The sequence below is a fragment of the Harmonia axyridis genome, chromosome 7 (genome assembly GCF_914767665.1).
Source record: "Harmonia axyridis chromosome 7, icHarAxyr1.1, whole genome shotgun sequence".
NCBI lineage: Eukaryota > Metazoa > Arthropoda > Insecta > Coleoptera > Coccinellidae > Harmonia > Harmonia axyridis.
Genome location: NC_059507.1, coordinates 25,045,043 through 25,061,329, shown reverse-complemented (window position 1 = coordinate 25,061,329; position 16,287 = coordinate 25,045,043). Strand labels below are relative to the sequence as shown.

The window sequence follows — 16,287 nt, the reverse complement described above, 5'->3', positions numbered from 1 at the left end:
TTTTTTTCTCGAATGAAATTTCCACAGATGCCCAAAATCAAGAAATAAAATGCAAATTTCTCAAAAAGTTCACTTCATTACTTTGTTTACCTAAACAGCTACAAATATTTATAGGTTAGTTCTTGCTGAATAACGACGGTAAATATTCGGCATAAACAGATATCTGTCAAAATAAAAGATCCTTAAATAAAAGTTGGTCGCCTGTATTTAAATAAAGTAAGGGAGGCCTGTATTTGGATTTAAACAATCCTTAATATCTGACTCAATGCGCATGAGTACATGTCAAAATAAGAGATCCTGTAATAAAAGATCGCTTATTTGTGCGTTGCAATAACTCTCTATTATTAGCAACATAAAGTTTTAAATTAAATGACACATATCACAGAAATTTCCATTTTTTTTAGTTTGAGAAAAATATATATTATTTTTCAACTTTTAATTATTCAACTACTAGAATACGAGTTTTCATACAGATATTACCAGATTTAGCTGATTTTTATTATTGCTGAAAAAATAAATTCATCCTTCGATTTGAATCAAGAAAATTCCAAAAAGCAATTTCTTTGATTGAGGATGCGAAGAAAAAAATCTTCAAAAGATTTTTTTTAATAAAAAGTGGTAAGGCCAAAAAATTAATCAAGATAAACCATAAAGTACTCTAAGAGATTAACGCATGCTCTTTCGAGAAACGCGCCAAAATGACATCCGTTAGGAGCACAGAAATTAGTCTATTACTAGCGAAGCCATTGTATTAATTGTTCCGGTTATTTTGCATTGTCTTCGCGCAAAATTTTTTGCTAGTTCTTATTTAGAGTAAGAGATGAAATTGGTTTAATTTGCATAGTGAAATATAGAATATATTTATTGCACTAACCATCTTTCCATATATATGTGTGACAAAAACCAGTAAGAATGTCTACTGCAGAAGAACCTATTGAAAACAACCCTGAAATGGGAGAAAATTCCGTATGTTTATATTTAATTCTGAAATACGCAAATTTGCGAATGGTTTTCTCATTATGTTTTGTTTTTAGAGCGCCTCTTCATCTGACACGGCATCTAAAGGTGAAGATTTTGATACCAAAATTGAAACTGATCGTGGCAGAAGATTTGATTATTTGTTGAAACAAACGGAGATTTTTTCTCACTTTATGAATCAAAACAAGACACCCTCCAAAGTAAAATCTGGTCGTCCCAAGAAAATTAAGGAAACTGATACAGTTAATGAGTTAGTATGATTACATGTTTATGTTGAGTATTGCTTTAGATATATTGTGGCTGTCATATATTAACTCTTGAGTTTGGTTTTCCAGTCATCGTCACCGTAAAACAGAGCAGGAAGAAGATGAAGAACTCCTTGCTGAAACAAATGTCAAAGCGAAACCTACAGTTCGTTTTGATGCTTCACCATTTTATATCAAAAATGGAGAAATGAGGGACTATCAAGTTAGAGGTTTGAACTGGATGGTTTCTTTGTACGAAAATGGAATTAATGGAATATTGGCTGATGAGATGGGTCTGGGTAAAACATTACAGACCATCTCCCTTCTGGGTTTTATGAAACATTATAAGAATCTTCCTGGACCTCATATTGTTATTGTTCCAAAATCCACATTACAGAATTGGATAAATGAGTTTGCGAAGTGGTGTCCTTCTCTCAGAACGGTTTGCCTTATTGGTCTCCAAGAAGAAAGGGTAAATATTAAATTTTTGGAATGAAAACAATGTTCTATTATTAATTATGTTTTTAGAATGCTTTAATCAGAGATGTAATGATGCCTGGTGAATGGGATGTGTGTGTAACATCATATGAAATGGTGTTGAAAGAAAAATCGGTGTTCAAGAAGTTCAATTGGAGATACATGGTTATTGATGAAGCTCATCGTATTAAAAACGAAAAATCCAAACTTTCAGAATATCTCAGGGAATTTAAAACTACAAATAGATTATTATTAACAGGTACACCCTTACAAAACAACTTGCACGAGTTGTGGGCCCTATTAAATTTCTTACTGCCAGATGTATTCAACTCATCCGAAGATTTTGATGCTTGGTTTAACACCAACCAATGTCTTGGAGATAATGAACTAATTGAGCGTTTGCATGCTGTTCTTAAGCCTTTCCTACTCAGGAGGTTGAAATCAGAGGTGGAGAAAAGGTTAAAACCAAAGAAAGAGATTAAAGTTTATGTAGGTCTGAGCAAAATGCAGAGAGAATGGTACACAAAGGTACTGATGAAAGATATTGATGTTGTCAATGGTGCAGGTAAAGTTGAAAAAATGAGGCTTCAAAACATTCTTATGCAACTGAGAAAATGTACCAACCACCCATATCTGTTTGACGGGGCCGAACCTGGCCCACCATACACAACAGATGAACATTTGGTGTATAATTGTGGTAAAATGGCAATATTGGATAAATTGTTGCCAAAGTTGCAAGAACAGGAGTCTCGTGTTCTGATATTTTCCCAGATGACCAGAATGTTGGATATCTTGGAGGATTATTGTCATTGGAGGCAATACCAGGTAAATCACTTAATTAATTTATTTTTTCCCTGGTTTTTGTACGCTTGCTTCAAGGTTACAAATAATAGCTATCTTTTCGCCCAAATATCTATAATTGACCTGTAAATGCTGTTAAATTATTGAGTTTGATTGACTTTCCAAAATATTCAAGGTCCAAATCAATTCTTTCCAACCACCAACTTTGTGCGAAATAACTGAAACAGAATGTGCTAGAGACTTGAAGTTTCAGGGTCCAAATATAACAATTGAGTTTGTTATTGAGTTAAATCCGTTTCATGGTTCCAGAGTAGACCGTTTCAAAATTTGGTTTTCTTAAAAATTGAAAAAAACCATTATGATTGAACTAAAATTTAAAAATCAGTTGCCAATAGTGAAATGAATGTTAAAGCAAAATTTCGTGAGGATCATATAATTGGAAGATCAAAACAAACATTTTTTATGAAATTTTGATATCAGGATTTATCTGCAAGATATCACTAACATTTTGTATGTATACACTAGCAACTCTTGAATTTTTTTTAATTGTAGCTTGATTTCGTAGGAACATAATTGTTCATATGCCGTCTTCAGTTTTGTTTTTGTTATATACAGGGGTGAACAAAAAAAATTAAACAAATTTTTATTGAGAACACTTGTGGAGTTCTGAGAGAAATTCCAGCAATTTGTAGAGCCCTTATTCATTATTTCAAATTTGGAAAATTCTGCAAATTTTCATTTATAAAATTTTGGGAGTCGTTTTTATACCCTGGATGCGGTTAATTTCAAGTATACTGTTCCAGGTAGAAACTCACGTGTAATACAGGGTTGAATATTCAATGACTAGTTTTCTATTCATGAATAATCAGTGAATAGTTGAGTATTTACTGATATTCAGTGAATAGTTTTCTGTTCAGTGAGTAGTAGGATATTTATGAATATTCGTTACTATTCATAAATATTCACTGGTGATGAGTAATTAATTCTGAAGTTACGAATGTAAGTTTGAATGATCACTTGACTTACTATTCAGGAATAATTTACACAAGGTTTTGTAATTTACTATGGACAAATCATTTTATTATTATTGAAATTAATGGAAAAATACATATATTGAAATTGATAGATACAACTGAATTAAAATTATTCATTTAATAGTCGAAACTAGCATTCATTCAAAGAAACATTAATAGATTTTGGATTTCATCAATGAAAAAATATAAAAATTGAATATTAGATTCTAACATGAATATAGCAATGAAGTCTTTTTAATCGATTGCAGAATTTTTTCATTTGAAACCTTGCTTGAATTGAGAACAGACGAATCTTTCTATTCTTTCAAATCGGGGATCTAAAAATGTACATACATCAACGGAGTTACATCCTTCCCTAACAAAACTGAATCAGAAAAATGAAGTTTTTTTGAATCTTTCATAAAATTGAACACGAAGTGTAGTCTTGATTGTTCTCAGAATCCGTTTGATCATTCTTTGGTACCTGTATACCTGTAATGGGCCTATGTAGTTTGTAGTGTCCCAGAAAAGGTTTTACTGCATCTTTTTAAGGATCTATTGTATTTTGTACGTTGTCATGAAATAAAAATAATTGCTGTATTTTTCAGACGACAATTTGATCATTAAAATATGACAATTTATTCGGTAAAACCAGGGTACCCCCGAATATCAAATGATTTACATTTATGCATCAGATAACAGTACACTGTGTTTAGTATTACCTGTTCGTTAAATAGTTCTGTTAAATAATTATGCATATTTTTTGCTAGATATCAACGAAGATTCAGCCCAGTCATTGGTGGATAGGTTTTTTTGATTGGAATATTCGAATAACTATTAACTGAATAATTATCGAATATTTACTTAATCATTGAATAATCAGTAATAATAGCATAAGAGTATAGACAATATTCGATTATACACCGAGTCAGGAGAGCACAACTCGAGTGGTGTTCGTTAAAACATGAGTTTAATCACTGAATATTCATTGATTAATCACTGAATATTTACTGAATAATCACTGAATACTCATTGAATATTCAATGAATAGTTGAATATTCATGATTACTCATGAACAATCAAGCATGGATATTTGCTTGAATGAGTTATTCAAATAATCGAATTAATTTAAGAATGAATATTCGAATACAAAAACGCGAAAATGTCCTAGCCCTAATCTAAACTAAGGTTTTCATTCTCATCACGATGTTCGAATGTTCATTTTATTGTGAGCTTTAGTGTAATCAGTTTTGTTTTCTCTTCAGTATTGTCGTTTGGATGGTCAAACACCTCACGAAGACAGACAAAGACAAATCAATGAGTATAACGAGCCTAATAGTAAAAAATTCATCTTCATGTTGTCAACAAGAGCCGGTGGTTTAGGTATAAATTTAGCAACTGCCGACGTGGTAATCATTTATGATTCCGATTGGAATCCTCAGATGGATTTACAGGCTATGGATCGTGCCCATCGTATTGGACAGCTGAAGCAAGTCAGGGTGTTCAGGTGAGTTTCCATTTTTTTTGAGAACCTGCTCTTTCGAAATCATTATTTTGCCAGAAAATCTATAATTTTCGAATCTTCGCCAAGTTTGGTCTCAAACTATTAGATTTGACTTGATGAGATGAAATTTGCATATAGATGTGAAGTAACAATTTCAAGCAAAGTATTAAAAAAAAAACACCCAACATTTCTGTTGTAGATTGAAATTTAGGTTATAAGTATATGTAAAGTCACAAATTGAATGATCATATCAAATTTGGGGCTTTTTTTGAATTTTGTATTTTATTTGTGTTATGATTTATGAGCGATATTTGTATACTTGGCTCTTTCAGATTCATAACGGAAAACACAGTGGAGGAAAAAATCGTAGAGAGGGCAGAAATTAAGCTACGTTTAGATAAACTTGTGATACAACAGGGAAGATTACAGGACTCGAAGGCTCAAAGTTTGAACAAAGATGAAATGTTAAATATGATAAGACATGGAGCAAATCATGTGTTTGCGTCAAAGGATTCAGAAATAACCGATGATGATATTGATACTATACTACAAAGAGGAGAAGAGAAGGTAAATACAGTTTAGATATTAACACATAGTTCACACTATTAACTACACATTACACTGTTAATATTTGATTTGGAATAACACATATTTGTTTCAATAATTCTTTTTACCTTTTGCCAATATTATTTCTTGCCTATTATTGTTATATTTTATTTTTTTACTACTGTATTTTTGTATCAAATCAAATGAACACCTAATTTTATTCCAGATATAACAAGTGTTCAATTAATTTGCTGCAATTAACATAACCTAACCTAACCTACAATATGTCTCAGATACTGTTCCCCTATTTGAGTACTGCTAATTTAGCATTTAATTGAAAATAGAAAGAGTTCGCTATGCGTTGGGAGAAAAATCCAAAGTAGCAATAGGTTGTTTGACAGATCTTTTTAATTATTCAGTGATGCATCTGGATGCAATTTCACGTAACGTAGCGTCAGTGACGTCACTTGGAAATATAAACAATCAATTGCCATTTATGAGAGAATTTATGAAGTTATGATGTTCATAGTGGACATAATATAATGAACTAAAAACCACAAAATCTTTATATGCGTTTAATTAACGTTTCGACAACAATGTTATCACCTTCAGTAAATGAAAGTTATTATTATATAGTTTTATGAAAGTTAATTAGAATTGGAATTTTATTCCAAGACAAATATATCATAAAGATATATTGTGAAGGGAAGGGTACACAATGTTGTCAATTTTTTGATATTTCTATTATTATCTGATCTGATCTGATTTCATTCTAGAGATTACATTCTTTCTATAGTAAAATGTTACAGGCTAGAATTTATTGTTGGGTTCAATGACCTTTCTATAGGAAAAATGATTCTGTTTAAACTGCCAAAATAATTGGCATATTTTATTGTAGAATACGTTGAAATTTGCAGCAAAAAGTTAAACGCAAAGGAGCAAAACTGCTAATGACAAGTGTTTACTTCAAATTGACGTCATACTAAGTTTGCCCAATCCAGTTCATTTGTCATCTCGTGGTAATAGGTATGCATTATTACAAATTTTGTAAATGTATGTGTATCATTCCAAAAAGTCTGTCAATAAGTAAGACAATATATTTTTATACTGTCAGATAGCCTACGAGCTGCTTTCTTTCAGTGAATCGAGTGTCTTAATTCATTATCCGAATGAATTGTCCGTTTGTTCATTTTGTGTGAAGTATCACGGTGAAAAAGGACCAAAGCAGTTAGGGGAAAGTCTGAACTAGACTGTTATTAAACAATTCTTGAAGAATATGGTTTTCACCATGGGTTTATTCTACAGACGCAGGAGATGAAGCAGAAGTTGGACTCTTTGGGAGAATCTACTTTGCGTAACTTCACAGTGGATACACCCAATGAGAATTCGACAGTATACCATTTCGAAGGGGAAGATTACAGGGAGAAACAGAAAACTATTGGTATGAACACTTGGATTGAACCTCCAAAACGTGAGAGGAAGGCCAATTATGCTGTAGATGCCTATTTTAGGGAAGCTCTAAGAGTTTCAGAACCTAAAGCCCCAAAGGTAAGGGAATTTTTTGAGTTTTCAATCTTTCACTTAATTTTTCATTTATTCTAGTTCTTTTCAGTTTTATTCAAATTTCAATCTTTCACTTGATTTTTCATCTTTTCTAGTTCTTTTTAGATTTATTCAATCTTTCACTTTTTATTATCTTTTCTAACTATTCTTAGTTTTTTATTTTTCTATATTGTGCATGTAAGTTATCTTGTGTTGAGTTTTATTTCAAAGTGAAGTTGGTAAGTTCAATTTCACATTACCAAAAATCGGTCAACACAAATTGAAAAAAGGTTTTAATTTCTTCTTTTAGTTTTTGTTTCAAATTTCTTTTACTTATACCTCAATATTAATCTTCCAAATTTGTCGTAGGCACCCAGACCACCGAAACAACCTATTGTTCAAGACTTCCAATTCTTCCCACCTCGTTTGTTTGAGCTTCTCGATCAGGAGATATACTTCTATAGGAAATCACTGGGATATAAAGTTCCTAAAAATTTTGAACTTGGACCAGAAGCTACCAAACAGCAGAAGGAGGAACAAAGGAAAATAGACGATTCAGAACCACTAACAGAAGAAGAGCAACAAGAGAAAGAGCAATTGTTAACTCAAGGTTTTACCAATTGGAGCAAAAGAGATTTCAACCAGTTCATAAAGGCCAATGAAAAGTATGGGAGAGACGACATTGAAAATATCGGTAAGGAGGTGGAAGGTAAGACTCCGGAAGAAGTTATGGAGTATTCAGCAGTATTTTGGGAGCGTTGTCACGAACTCCAGGACATCGAGAAAATCATGGCTCAAATCGAGAGGGGCGAGGCCAAAATTCAAAGACGGGCCAGTATTAAGAGAGCGTTGGATGCTAAAATGGCCAGGTATAGGGCCCCCTTCCACCAACTCCGCATTTCTTATGGTACCAACAAAGGGAAGAACTACATGGAGGAGGAAGATCGTTTCTTGATTTGCATGTTACACAAGCTGGGCTTTGACAGAGAAAATGTCTATGAAGAATTACGCGCAGCCCTACGGGGCTCACCTCAATTCAGGTTCGATTGGTTCTTAAAGTCCCGTACTGCAATGGAGCTACAGAGGAGATGTAACACTTTGATTACGTTGATAGAAAGGGAAAATGTAGAGTTGGAGGAGAGGGAAAAGAACGACAAGAAGAAGAAAAATCCAAAAGTTGCTTCTTCTTCAGGCGTTCCCATGCAGGTTCAGGCTAAGACTGGACAGAAAAGGAAAAATGATTCGTTGGGAAGTGCGCCTGAAAAGAAGAAGAAGAAAAAGTGATTGTTTGATGACTGATGGAATAGACAGGCTTTAAATTGATTTTTGTGCAACTCTAGGTTGAAATTTATTTATTTTATGATTCCCCTCCGAATGGGTTAGATTTATTCGCTGTGCGGTACGTTTATTATGTTTTTTAATAAATGAAAAGTCTCAGGAATTTTTTTTCTTTTGTTTATTCCCTTCTGATACCATTGAAATTGGTTTACACACACCCTTGTCTTTGGCAATTTAAATAGGGGTTAAGACATTATTGAGCTAATTGTTTGTCTTCTAATAAATTTCATTACCTTCTATTCTATTAAAAATACTTATTTATGCAACAAGTGCAAAAAGTGAATGTTTATTGCACTCGACGTGAAACTGTCCGACGAGGCCGTTAGGCCGAGTTGTGTTGTCCAACTCGGCCTAATAACTTGTGCAATAAACAATTTTTGCACGAGTTGCATACAACATTTTTTCTACGTTCATGCAAAAAGCAAAAAATGATTTATTGAGGTGCGGCACTAGGTGTAGGAAAATGAAAAGCGCAACTTGAGAACTTTATTATTAATATCGATTTGCATTGAAACAGGAACTAATACGTTACGAACAATTTAACTCAAACTTTATTTTTACCCTCAATGTTAAAAGTGAATGAACAATTGGTGCAATTTTCAATATGAATATTTTGTAGTGAATTACTTTTTAAATCCACTTCTTGATTTGTTACTGCTGTAAACGTACTAGTACTTGGTAACTGTACATCGTTATTTCCTTCAGGCTGAAATATTTGTTTGTCATGATGACAGCACGTTGAAGTAGAATGACAGATGAGTGCAATAAAAACTTTATTGCACTAGTGCAATAAAGAACTTCTTTTTCCACTAAATATAGTTCAATAAAGTTTTGCTTTTTGCATGAATGTAGAAAAAGTTTATTTACAATATTTTAAGTTTTAATGACTTAAGAAATAGCATGCCCAGTTGTGAAAAGTTTATTAGCTATGTCTGATTTATCTGTATGTTCTTTATAGGATTGATTATATTATATTATTTCTTATTGAATCCAGTTACTTACCCAATCTTGTTCTTGGTTATCTAGAAATGGATTTGAAAATTTGATGTAGATAATTTGGAATAGTAAATATTCTTTTACAGACTTCACTTATGAATTAGAAGTAGAGGGATATTTACCTTTCTTCGTTCTGAATATAGATACATGAAAAAATAATAATAATCTTCCCTATTTACAAATGAGCTTTCATTCCCAACAATGAAAACAAAATTAAAAAGAAGCGTTTTGAAAAAAAAACAAATTATTTCATTATGGTCAGGATTGGCGCGAGTAATTTTGGCGCCTGCAGCAAGAAAATTATCGATACCCCTGCTGAAAAAGCATCAATAACAACTGACCTATCTGAGGTAGTGTTGTTTTTCGTCTTTGTGGAATACATAATGTTTTTATCCTTCTTTCAATGAGGGTAATAGGGAATTATGTTTATATTGGTTGGGCTGCCATGTGCTGTTTACAAATACAGTCGGTTTGGACATTTTTATTGCAGGGAATGTTGATAAACGCAGCGGAGCAGAACAACTTCATGTTGTTTGCAAGAATCAAGGATGAATTATGAAAAGGCGGCCAGCAAACTGAGCCGAATTGCCGCTCATCAAATGGTTGCTCCACTGTTTCACCCCTAATTCCGGAGTAGGCGGATACGTTTTTGAAATAGTATTGTAATGTATGAAAAGAGAAAGATAATTTGTTCAATAATGACTAAACCTCTATAATTAACCCTTTATTTACTCTGCTTTATTCAAGGATAGGCAAGTAATAGTGGGTAGATTAGAGGGTAGCATCCAACCTTTTTGTCGTTCATTTAGTAGTCTGTAACTGTAATTATGATAACTTTTTCGTCGAAACTGGCGTAAAACGCTAATTCAAAGATCCCACGGAGAAGAGTGTGGTTACTTCAGGTTTTAAGTATTGCTTTCTAGTTCCCACTACTTTTCTTCATGTCCTATTCAAAATAATTCCTATATTTATTTAGCAGGCAAAATAATGGCATGACAAAGATTTATCAGTGTTGATGTTAAATCCAAATTGAAGTTACATGTAATATTTTTTTAATCGTTAAAACATCGACTCACTGAATGAATCATGTATGTTTACAGCCAACAGGTGATTCCAGGATGTCTACAAATAATCTCCGGGAGAACTCTAACAATACTCCTATATTAAACAAGAATTCAGACATGAATAAGCATTTCACACCTATTTTCTATGAAGAGAATAGCCCCTTATTTTTAGATTCATCTAAAAAAAGGAGAAGCATGAGAATTTGGTTGCGAAAGGACCAGACAACAGTTGAAGATTATTTTATTAATGGAGGCAAAAGACCAAGAAGCCCTTATTCTTCAGATATAGAAGAGGTGGATAGCAAGCGAAAGAAACTTGAGCATTTGAGAGTGGCCTGAAATATGTTACAAAAGTATTAATTCAGTTCCTTACTTGTTTTTTTGTTATGAAATTTGTATTATTTTCAAGAAGTTTCCATAAAATGTTACCAGTTTGTTTTATAAATTACTTTTCTTAGAGATTTATTTTATTTATTTCCAAATCAATATAGTGCTAATAGGATATTGGGACAAAACAAGTTGACAAACACAATTAGTAAATTTTTATTATTCAAGCTAGTTGTTCATGGAAGTAATACTTATTTTGATAATTACAAATGGAATAACTTTGGTTTAGAATTGTTGCGAAGTTACTTAGAATGTACATAGATCTTTAACAAAGTATAAATATAACAAAATGACTTAGACGATTGATATAATTGAAGAATAAATTAAATTTATTATATACATATCGGAGGAGGAATTTTCAGAATATCACGTCATCTTCTTCATCTCTATTTAGAGGGTCATCTTTCAAAAAAGAAATGATGAGGCTGTAAAAAAATCAATAAGAATACTTTTACAATATTTACAGTATTCTACAAACCAGTAAAGATAGAGGAAGAAGAATAATAGATAATATCCTAAGTGTATCATACAGTCTCTCATGTGGTTTTTTAGTTGTCCTCTATTGTGGATTTCAGTTGGATCAAAAACACCAAGATTTCCACTAGGTATCGATAATATCTCATAGCCACACCAAAGTGCCATAGGGAAATTTATCATAACTAATAACCAATGCCCATGTACAAGTAATAGGCATGATAATATAGTATGTGCTATAAGTTTTGGCAGCATCCATTGGTTTAGTTTTGAACAGCATTGTTGAGCATTCAAATAGTCACATTCTAAATCTGAAAGTGTTATCACCTACAAGCGGTTAAGGAAAAAAAATATCCACCTCATCAATATTTAAATATCGATTATTAGAAGATAATGAAAGGATACAAAGTATATCAAAAGGAAGAGTATTGCTCCAGTATCTAATAAAGCTAAAATAAATAGAAAAGAATCCGAAAAAAACATTTTGAATTGATTTGTTTATATTTTGTTGATTGAGGTTAACTTCTTTTAAGTTTTATCGATTTTCTATGGTCGTTTTATGTTTTTGCTTGGTCTTCATTTTAGGGCTTTGATTATCTGAAAATAATGATTCTATATTAATTGAAGATTAAAACGATAATATCAAACCTTCTTGAATCGGTAAAATCATAGGAATGAATGAAAACATTGGGGTTTACTTTCAAGTAGTCGATCATTTGAAAAGAAATCCCACGTTCTGACCAAGTCCAATCAATAAATAAAACATTTCTTGTCCGCGTTTGCGTTTCAATTTATGAATTCTTTCAATGTAAATTCTACATTTGGTTGCGTTACGCATACACGCACGTTGCCACATACCAAAAAGTGTGTCTTCATAATTTTGTATAGTATGCCTACTACTATATAAAGTTGAGTTTCACAATATCTAATTCGTTTTCAATATGTATGTCGCCGCAAAACATATTGTGTAAGGAACCTTTTCGGGATACATCTCAATATTAACGCTTTTTTTCAAGACTCATAACAAATTTTGAGCATGTTCTCACCGTATACCAGGTTTATTATTGAAGACTGTTGGTGGTATATCAATAGAATTTGAAAAGAACAAGTTCGTTAAAAATTATGATAGACAGGAAATGAGGAATGAGAAATCGAGAATAAAATGACAGTTATTCTATTTCCACTTTTCATTTCTTCAGATTTCACATTTTTAATAACTAACAATTGTAAATTATAGATTTGAAAGTGGAAATAGAATAGGAAACTGTAAATTTATGTTGGACAAAATAGTTATTTATGCAACAACTGCAAAAAGTGAATGTTTATTGCACTCGACGTGAAATTGCCAACGAGGCCGCTAGGCCGAGTGGGACAACACGTCGAGTGCAATAAACAATTTTTGCACGAGTTGCATACAACATTTTTTTCTACGTTCATGCAAAAGCAAAAAAAAAAAAAAAAATATGTAACCGTTTGAAACGTATTGCCAATCTCACGGCATATCTGATAAATATGTAGTGGGTTTGAACGTTTATGTTTGTCATGATGACAGCACGTTGAAGTAGAATGGCAGATGAGTGCAATAAAAACTTTATTGCACTAGTGCAATAAAGAACTTCTTTTTCCATTAAATATAGTTCAATAAAGTTTGGCTTTTTGCATGAATGTAGAAAAAATGAATTTCCATCAAGTAAAGACCGGCGGGTCCATCCAATATTTTAATAAAATATTGTAAACTGTAATTTATAATATTTTTTATTATCATTTGTGAATTTTTGTTTTGATTTCTCTCAAAGTACCTACTCATTGGAAAGTTGAAATGTAAGTTTGGGTCAGATTTTCATTAACATCATAGATTTATTATGCTGTATTATTGAAAGAAGTTCTTCAATGCTTTCCACTGTGAAGAAAATGGAACTACAGTTGTAGTAACCTAAGATATCTAAAACATTATTTTAGTCATCTTATACTAATCACACTCTAATTCTCAGAATCTTTATAAGCATTCAATGTAACTGTAAGAAAATGATCCAATTCTACACTCCAGTAACTACTCAGTACTCACTACCTACTCGTGAATACACTTCTGTGTTCTTCAAAATTCCTGATCATTTTACATTTTAGTCCGTTCTCTGTACTTCTGGTTCATACAGACAAGTAACAAATACTAATAACGATACAAGACATGTCTCAGCTTGTATGTTGGAACTCATTATCATTGCAAGATATAGTAATATAATAATAATAGACTAAACCGAACTGCGTTGAATTGAAATGGACTGAACTGGATTGGACTGTACTGGACTGGATTGGATTGGACTAGACTGAACTGGATTAGATTGGATTGGAATGGATTGGATTGGACTGGACTGGACTGCACTGGACTGGGTTAGACTCGACTGGACTGTAGTATTGTACTGGATTAGAGTGGACTGGAGTGGACCTCCGAAAACATTTACAAAATACGTTGCAGAAACCACATCATACCAACTAAGTATATTCAGTCGATAGAAACATAAAAAATAATTCTTAAAATTTCAAAATGAAGCTTATAAAAACTTTAATTACCAAGTGTGGTTATATCATAGCAGGCCAATTAACAAGTCCCCGGTCAACCATAGTACAACACATTTTTTTGGCAAAATTTGATTTTTTTTTCAACATAGTTGTCTTAGAGAAACATAGTTGTCTGAGAACAGGAAATAGTCACTGGGGGTCAGATCTGGCGAATACGGTGGGATGCAGAAGCAATTCAAAGCCCAATTCATGCAATTTTGCCATTGTTTTCATTGATTTGTGACACGGCGCATTGTCTTGATTAAACAGCACCCTTTTTTTCAAATGGGGCCGTTTTTTAACGATTTCATCCTTTAAACGATATAATAACGCTATATAATAATCGCTGTTGAAGGTCTGGCCCTTTTGGAGGTAATCAATGAATATTATACCTTGCGCATCCCAGAATACTTATGCCATAACCTTGCCAGCTAACTGTTGTGTTTTTCCTCGCTTTGGATTGGGTTTATCGTGTGCATTCCACTCAGCTGACTGTCGATTGGACTCCGGAGTCAAATGATGGAGATGAATATTCATTATGTGATCACCAAATACATGAAATAAGTAGGTACATAATGGTGATATTATTACTAAGAGATTAATTTTTTTATTCCTCATATTATAAATAGTATCGGTATGTCTTACTAAAAAGTTTCAAGTTTGGATAATGAATGTTCCTATTTGATTAATCAGGGTGTCTACTTTTGAAAGGGCCAAAATTCAAGGAGAGATCATACAAGTAATTTGCAACAAAAAATCTCTTATAAAAAAATCTTGATGGATTATCGTCAATTTAACATTTCTTGATTTCACGAAATTTTTCAAATTTTTCCATAAAATCAATTATATTTCAGTTATTCTTGTAGCCAAATCAAATTTGACGGGGAACGGAGTTAAATTTTCTACAAGATAAGATTGTGCCCAAGAAATCTTATTGCAAGCTTGGTAAAGAGATGAATATCACAATTTGAAAATAAACAAAATTAGTCATATTTTTCCAATGGTTTTATCGATGAAAAATTACTAATTATGGATTATGGAATTTTCTGTGCAGCGAAAAATACCTCATTTATTGTCCTTAGAACGATATATCAACTTCTGTGCAGCTGCTTGTCCTTTCCCAGGATATCATGGCTAACATGATAACAACAATAAGTTGAAATATTCCAAACCTAAATTTGCTCTATCTTGAAGCTCTTTAATCTTCATGATTAAATATTAAACTAATTCTTTTGGAAATCATGAAGTTATCTGCTCGTTTATCTGCTAAATCAAAATAATTCAAACGGATAAACTAAATTATAATGATACATATTTTAAGAAAAAATGTGAAAAAAACACACTACTACTACTTATTACAATTGTTCGAAACTTTCACCGCATTGTTCAATACATTTTACACATCGTTAGATACTGTTTGTCCAAAAATTTATTAAATATAAATTCGGATGAATAGGTATTACATTTTTTTTTTGAATAATAGATCCTGGATCTTTTTTGACATTGTGTTTTCCCTGTATTGTATTGCATTGGTTTAAATACTTTTGTCTGAAAAATATTCCCAAGTACGCGTAAGTTCTGAAGAGTTGTTTTATGTTTAAGTACCCTTGAAATTCGGAATTTCCGTAAGAATTCAAGGTCACTCATAGTAGTTCCTTCCTCGTAAGCCAAACCCCACCCTCTTCTTCCCCTCACCCTACGAAATTATGAATGATTTTATTACTACTTCCTTTCCAAAAAATTACAGTAATTTCACCTGTGAAAATTACTATCTTCTAGCGCTTCACAACAATTTTTATTGCCCACTTCCTGTCTTGAAAGAAGATTCTCAAGTACCCCGTTTCCTCTTTCCTTTGAACCAACAATTTTTATAGCCCCCCCTGTAAATAATAGGTTAAAATCACTTGTATTTCACAATTCTGTGAATGGGTGTTCACAGGTATGCCGTCAAGTGATACTTGACAGATCTGATTTTCGGCCCTCTTGAGAACTATTGTGCTGTTATTCAGGACCCACTTGAAAATCATAAAGGCGGACAATAAAACCCACCCCGAGCATAATATCCATATTTATGGTTTCGTCACAGATCGTTTGACGCTTTCTATCGGGGTTTATTTGAACTTTGCCACTTCCGAAATGGGCTTCTTTAGCTGTTTTCGGTTTGTTATTGCAGATAATAAATTTTTTTACTCGTTCCAGGAAAAAATGAGTTTAAACTTTTGCCGAAATTGTTATAGTTTACGTTTTGGAATAAAAATATTGTTATTTATTATACAATGAACTCCCGTTAACTCGAAATCCTCGATAACTCAAATTATTTTCAATCCCCTTGGAAAAACCTGTCTAAGCCGAAAAAATTTCCATGC

The 16,287-nt window shown here is 32.4% G+C and overlaps 2 protein-coding genes across 2 annotated transcripts; one reads left to right on the top strand and one right to left on the bottom strand.

Moving 5' to 3' along the window:
• The first annotated feature begins 709 nt into the window (after positions 1 to 709).
• Positions 710 to 8,547, top strand: LOC123683781 (chromatin-remodeling complex ATPase chain Iswi). Its single transcript, XM_045622672.1, has 8 exons — positions 710 to 966; positions 1,035 to 1,228; positions 1,314 to 1,695; positions 1,752 to 2,525; positions 4,780 to 5,021; positions 5,351 to 5,585; positions 6,870 to 7,112; positions 7,476 to 8,547. The coding sequence occupies exons 1-8, from the start codon at positions 913 to 915 to the stop codon at positions 8,388 to 8,390; spliced, it is 3,039 nt and encodes a 1,012-aa protein (XP_045478628.1). The 5' UTR covers positions 710 to 912; the 3' UTR covers positions 8,391 to 8,547.
• A 2,486-nt stretch (positions 8,548 to 11,033) lies between these two features.
• LOC123683782 (protein cornichon homolog 4) lies at positions 11,034 to 12,152 on the bottom strand. The gene is made up of 4 exons (XM_045622673.1): positions 12,014 to 12,152; positions 11,771 to 11,962; positions 11,370 to 11,692; positions 11,034 to 11,316 (listed from the first exon to the last, which is right to left on the bottom strand). The coding sequence occupies exons 2-4, from the start codon at positions 11,846 to 11,848 to the stop codon at positions 11,250 to 11,252; spliced, it is 468 nt and encodes a 155-aa protein (XP_045478629.1). The 5' UTR covers positions 11,849 to 11,962; positions 12,014 to 12,152; the 3' UTR covers positions 11,034 to 11,249.
• Between the last annotated feature and the right edge of the window lie 4,135 nt (positions 12,153 to 16,287).

Bases quoted from the DNA above. Each gene is read 5' to 3' on its own strand.
- LOC123683781 (XM_045622672.1), top strand. From the start codon at position 913: ATGTCTACTGCAGAAGAACCTATTGAAAACAACCCTGAAATGGGAGAA. The intron at 967-1,034 runs GTATGTTTATAT...TTTTGTTTTTAG, and splicing joins CTGAAATGGGAGAAAATTCC to AGCGCCTCTTCATCTGACAC. The intron at 1,696-1,751 runs GTAAATATTAAA...TTATGTTTTTAG, and splicing joins TTGGTCTCCAAGAAGAAAGG to AATGCTTTAATCAGAGATGT.
- LOC123683782 (XM_045622673.1), bottom strand. From the start codon at position 11,848: ATGTTTTTTTCGGATTCTTTTCTATTTATTTTAGCTTTATTAGATACT. The intron at 11,693-11,770 runs GTATCCTTTCAT...AACCGCTTGTAG, and splicing joins TCTTCCTTTTGATATACTTT to GTGATAACACTTTCAGATTT. The intron at 11,317-11,369 runs GTTTGTAGAATA...ATTTTTTTACAG, and splicing joins TTCTTCCTCTATCTTTACTG to CCTCATCATTTCTTTTTTGA.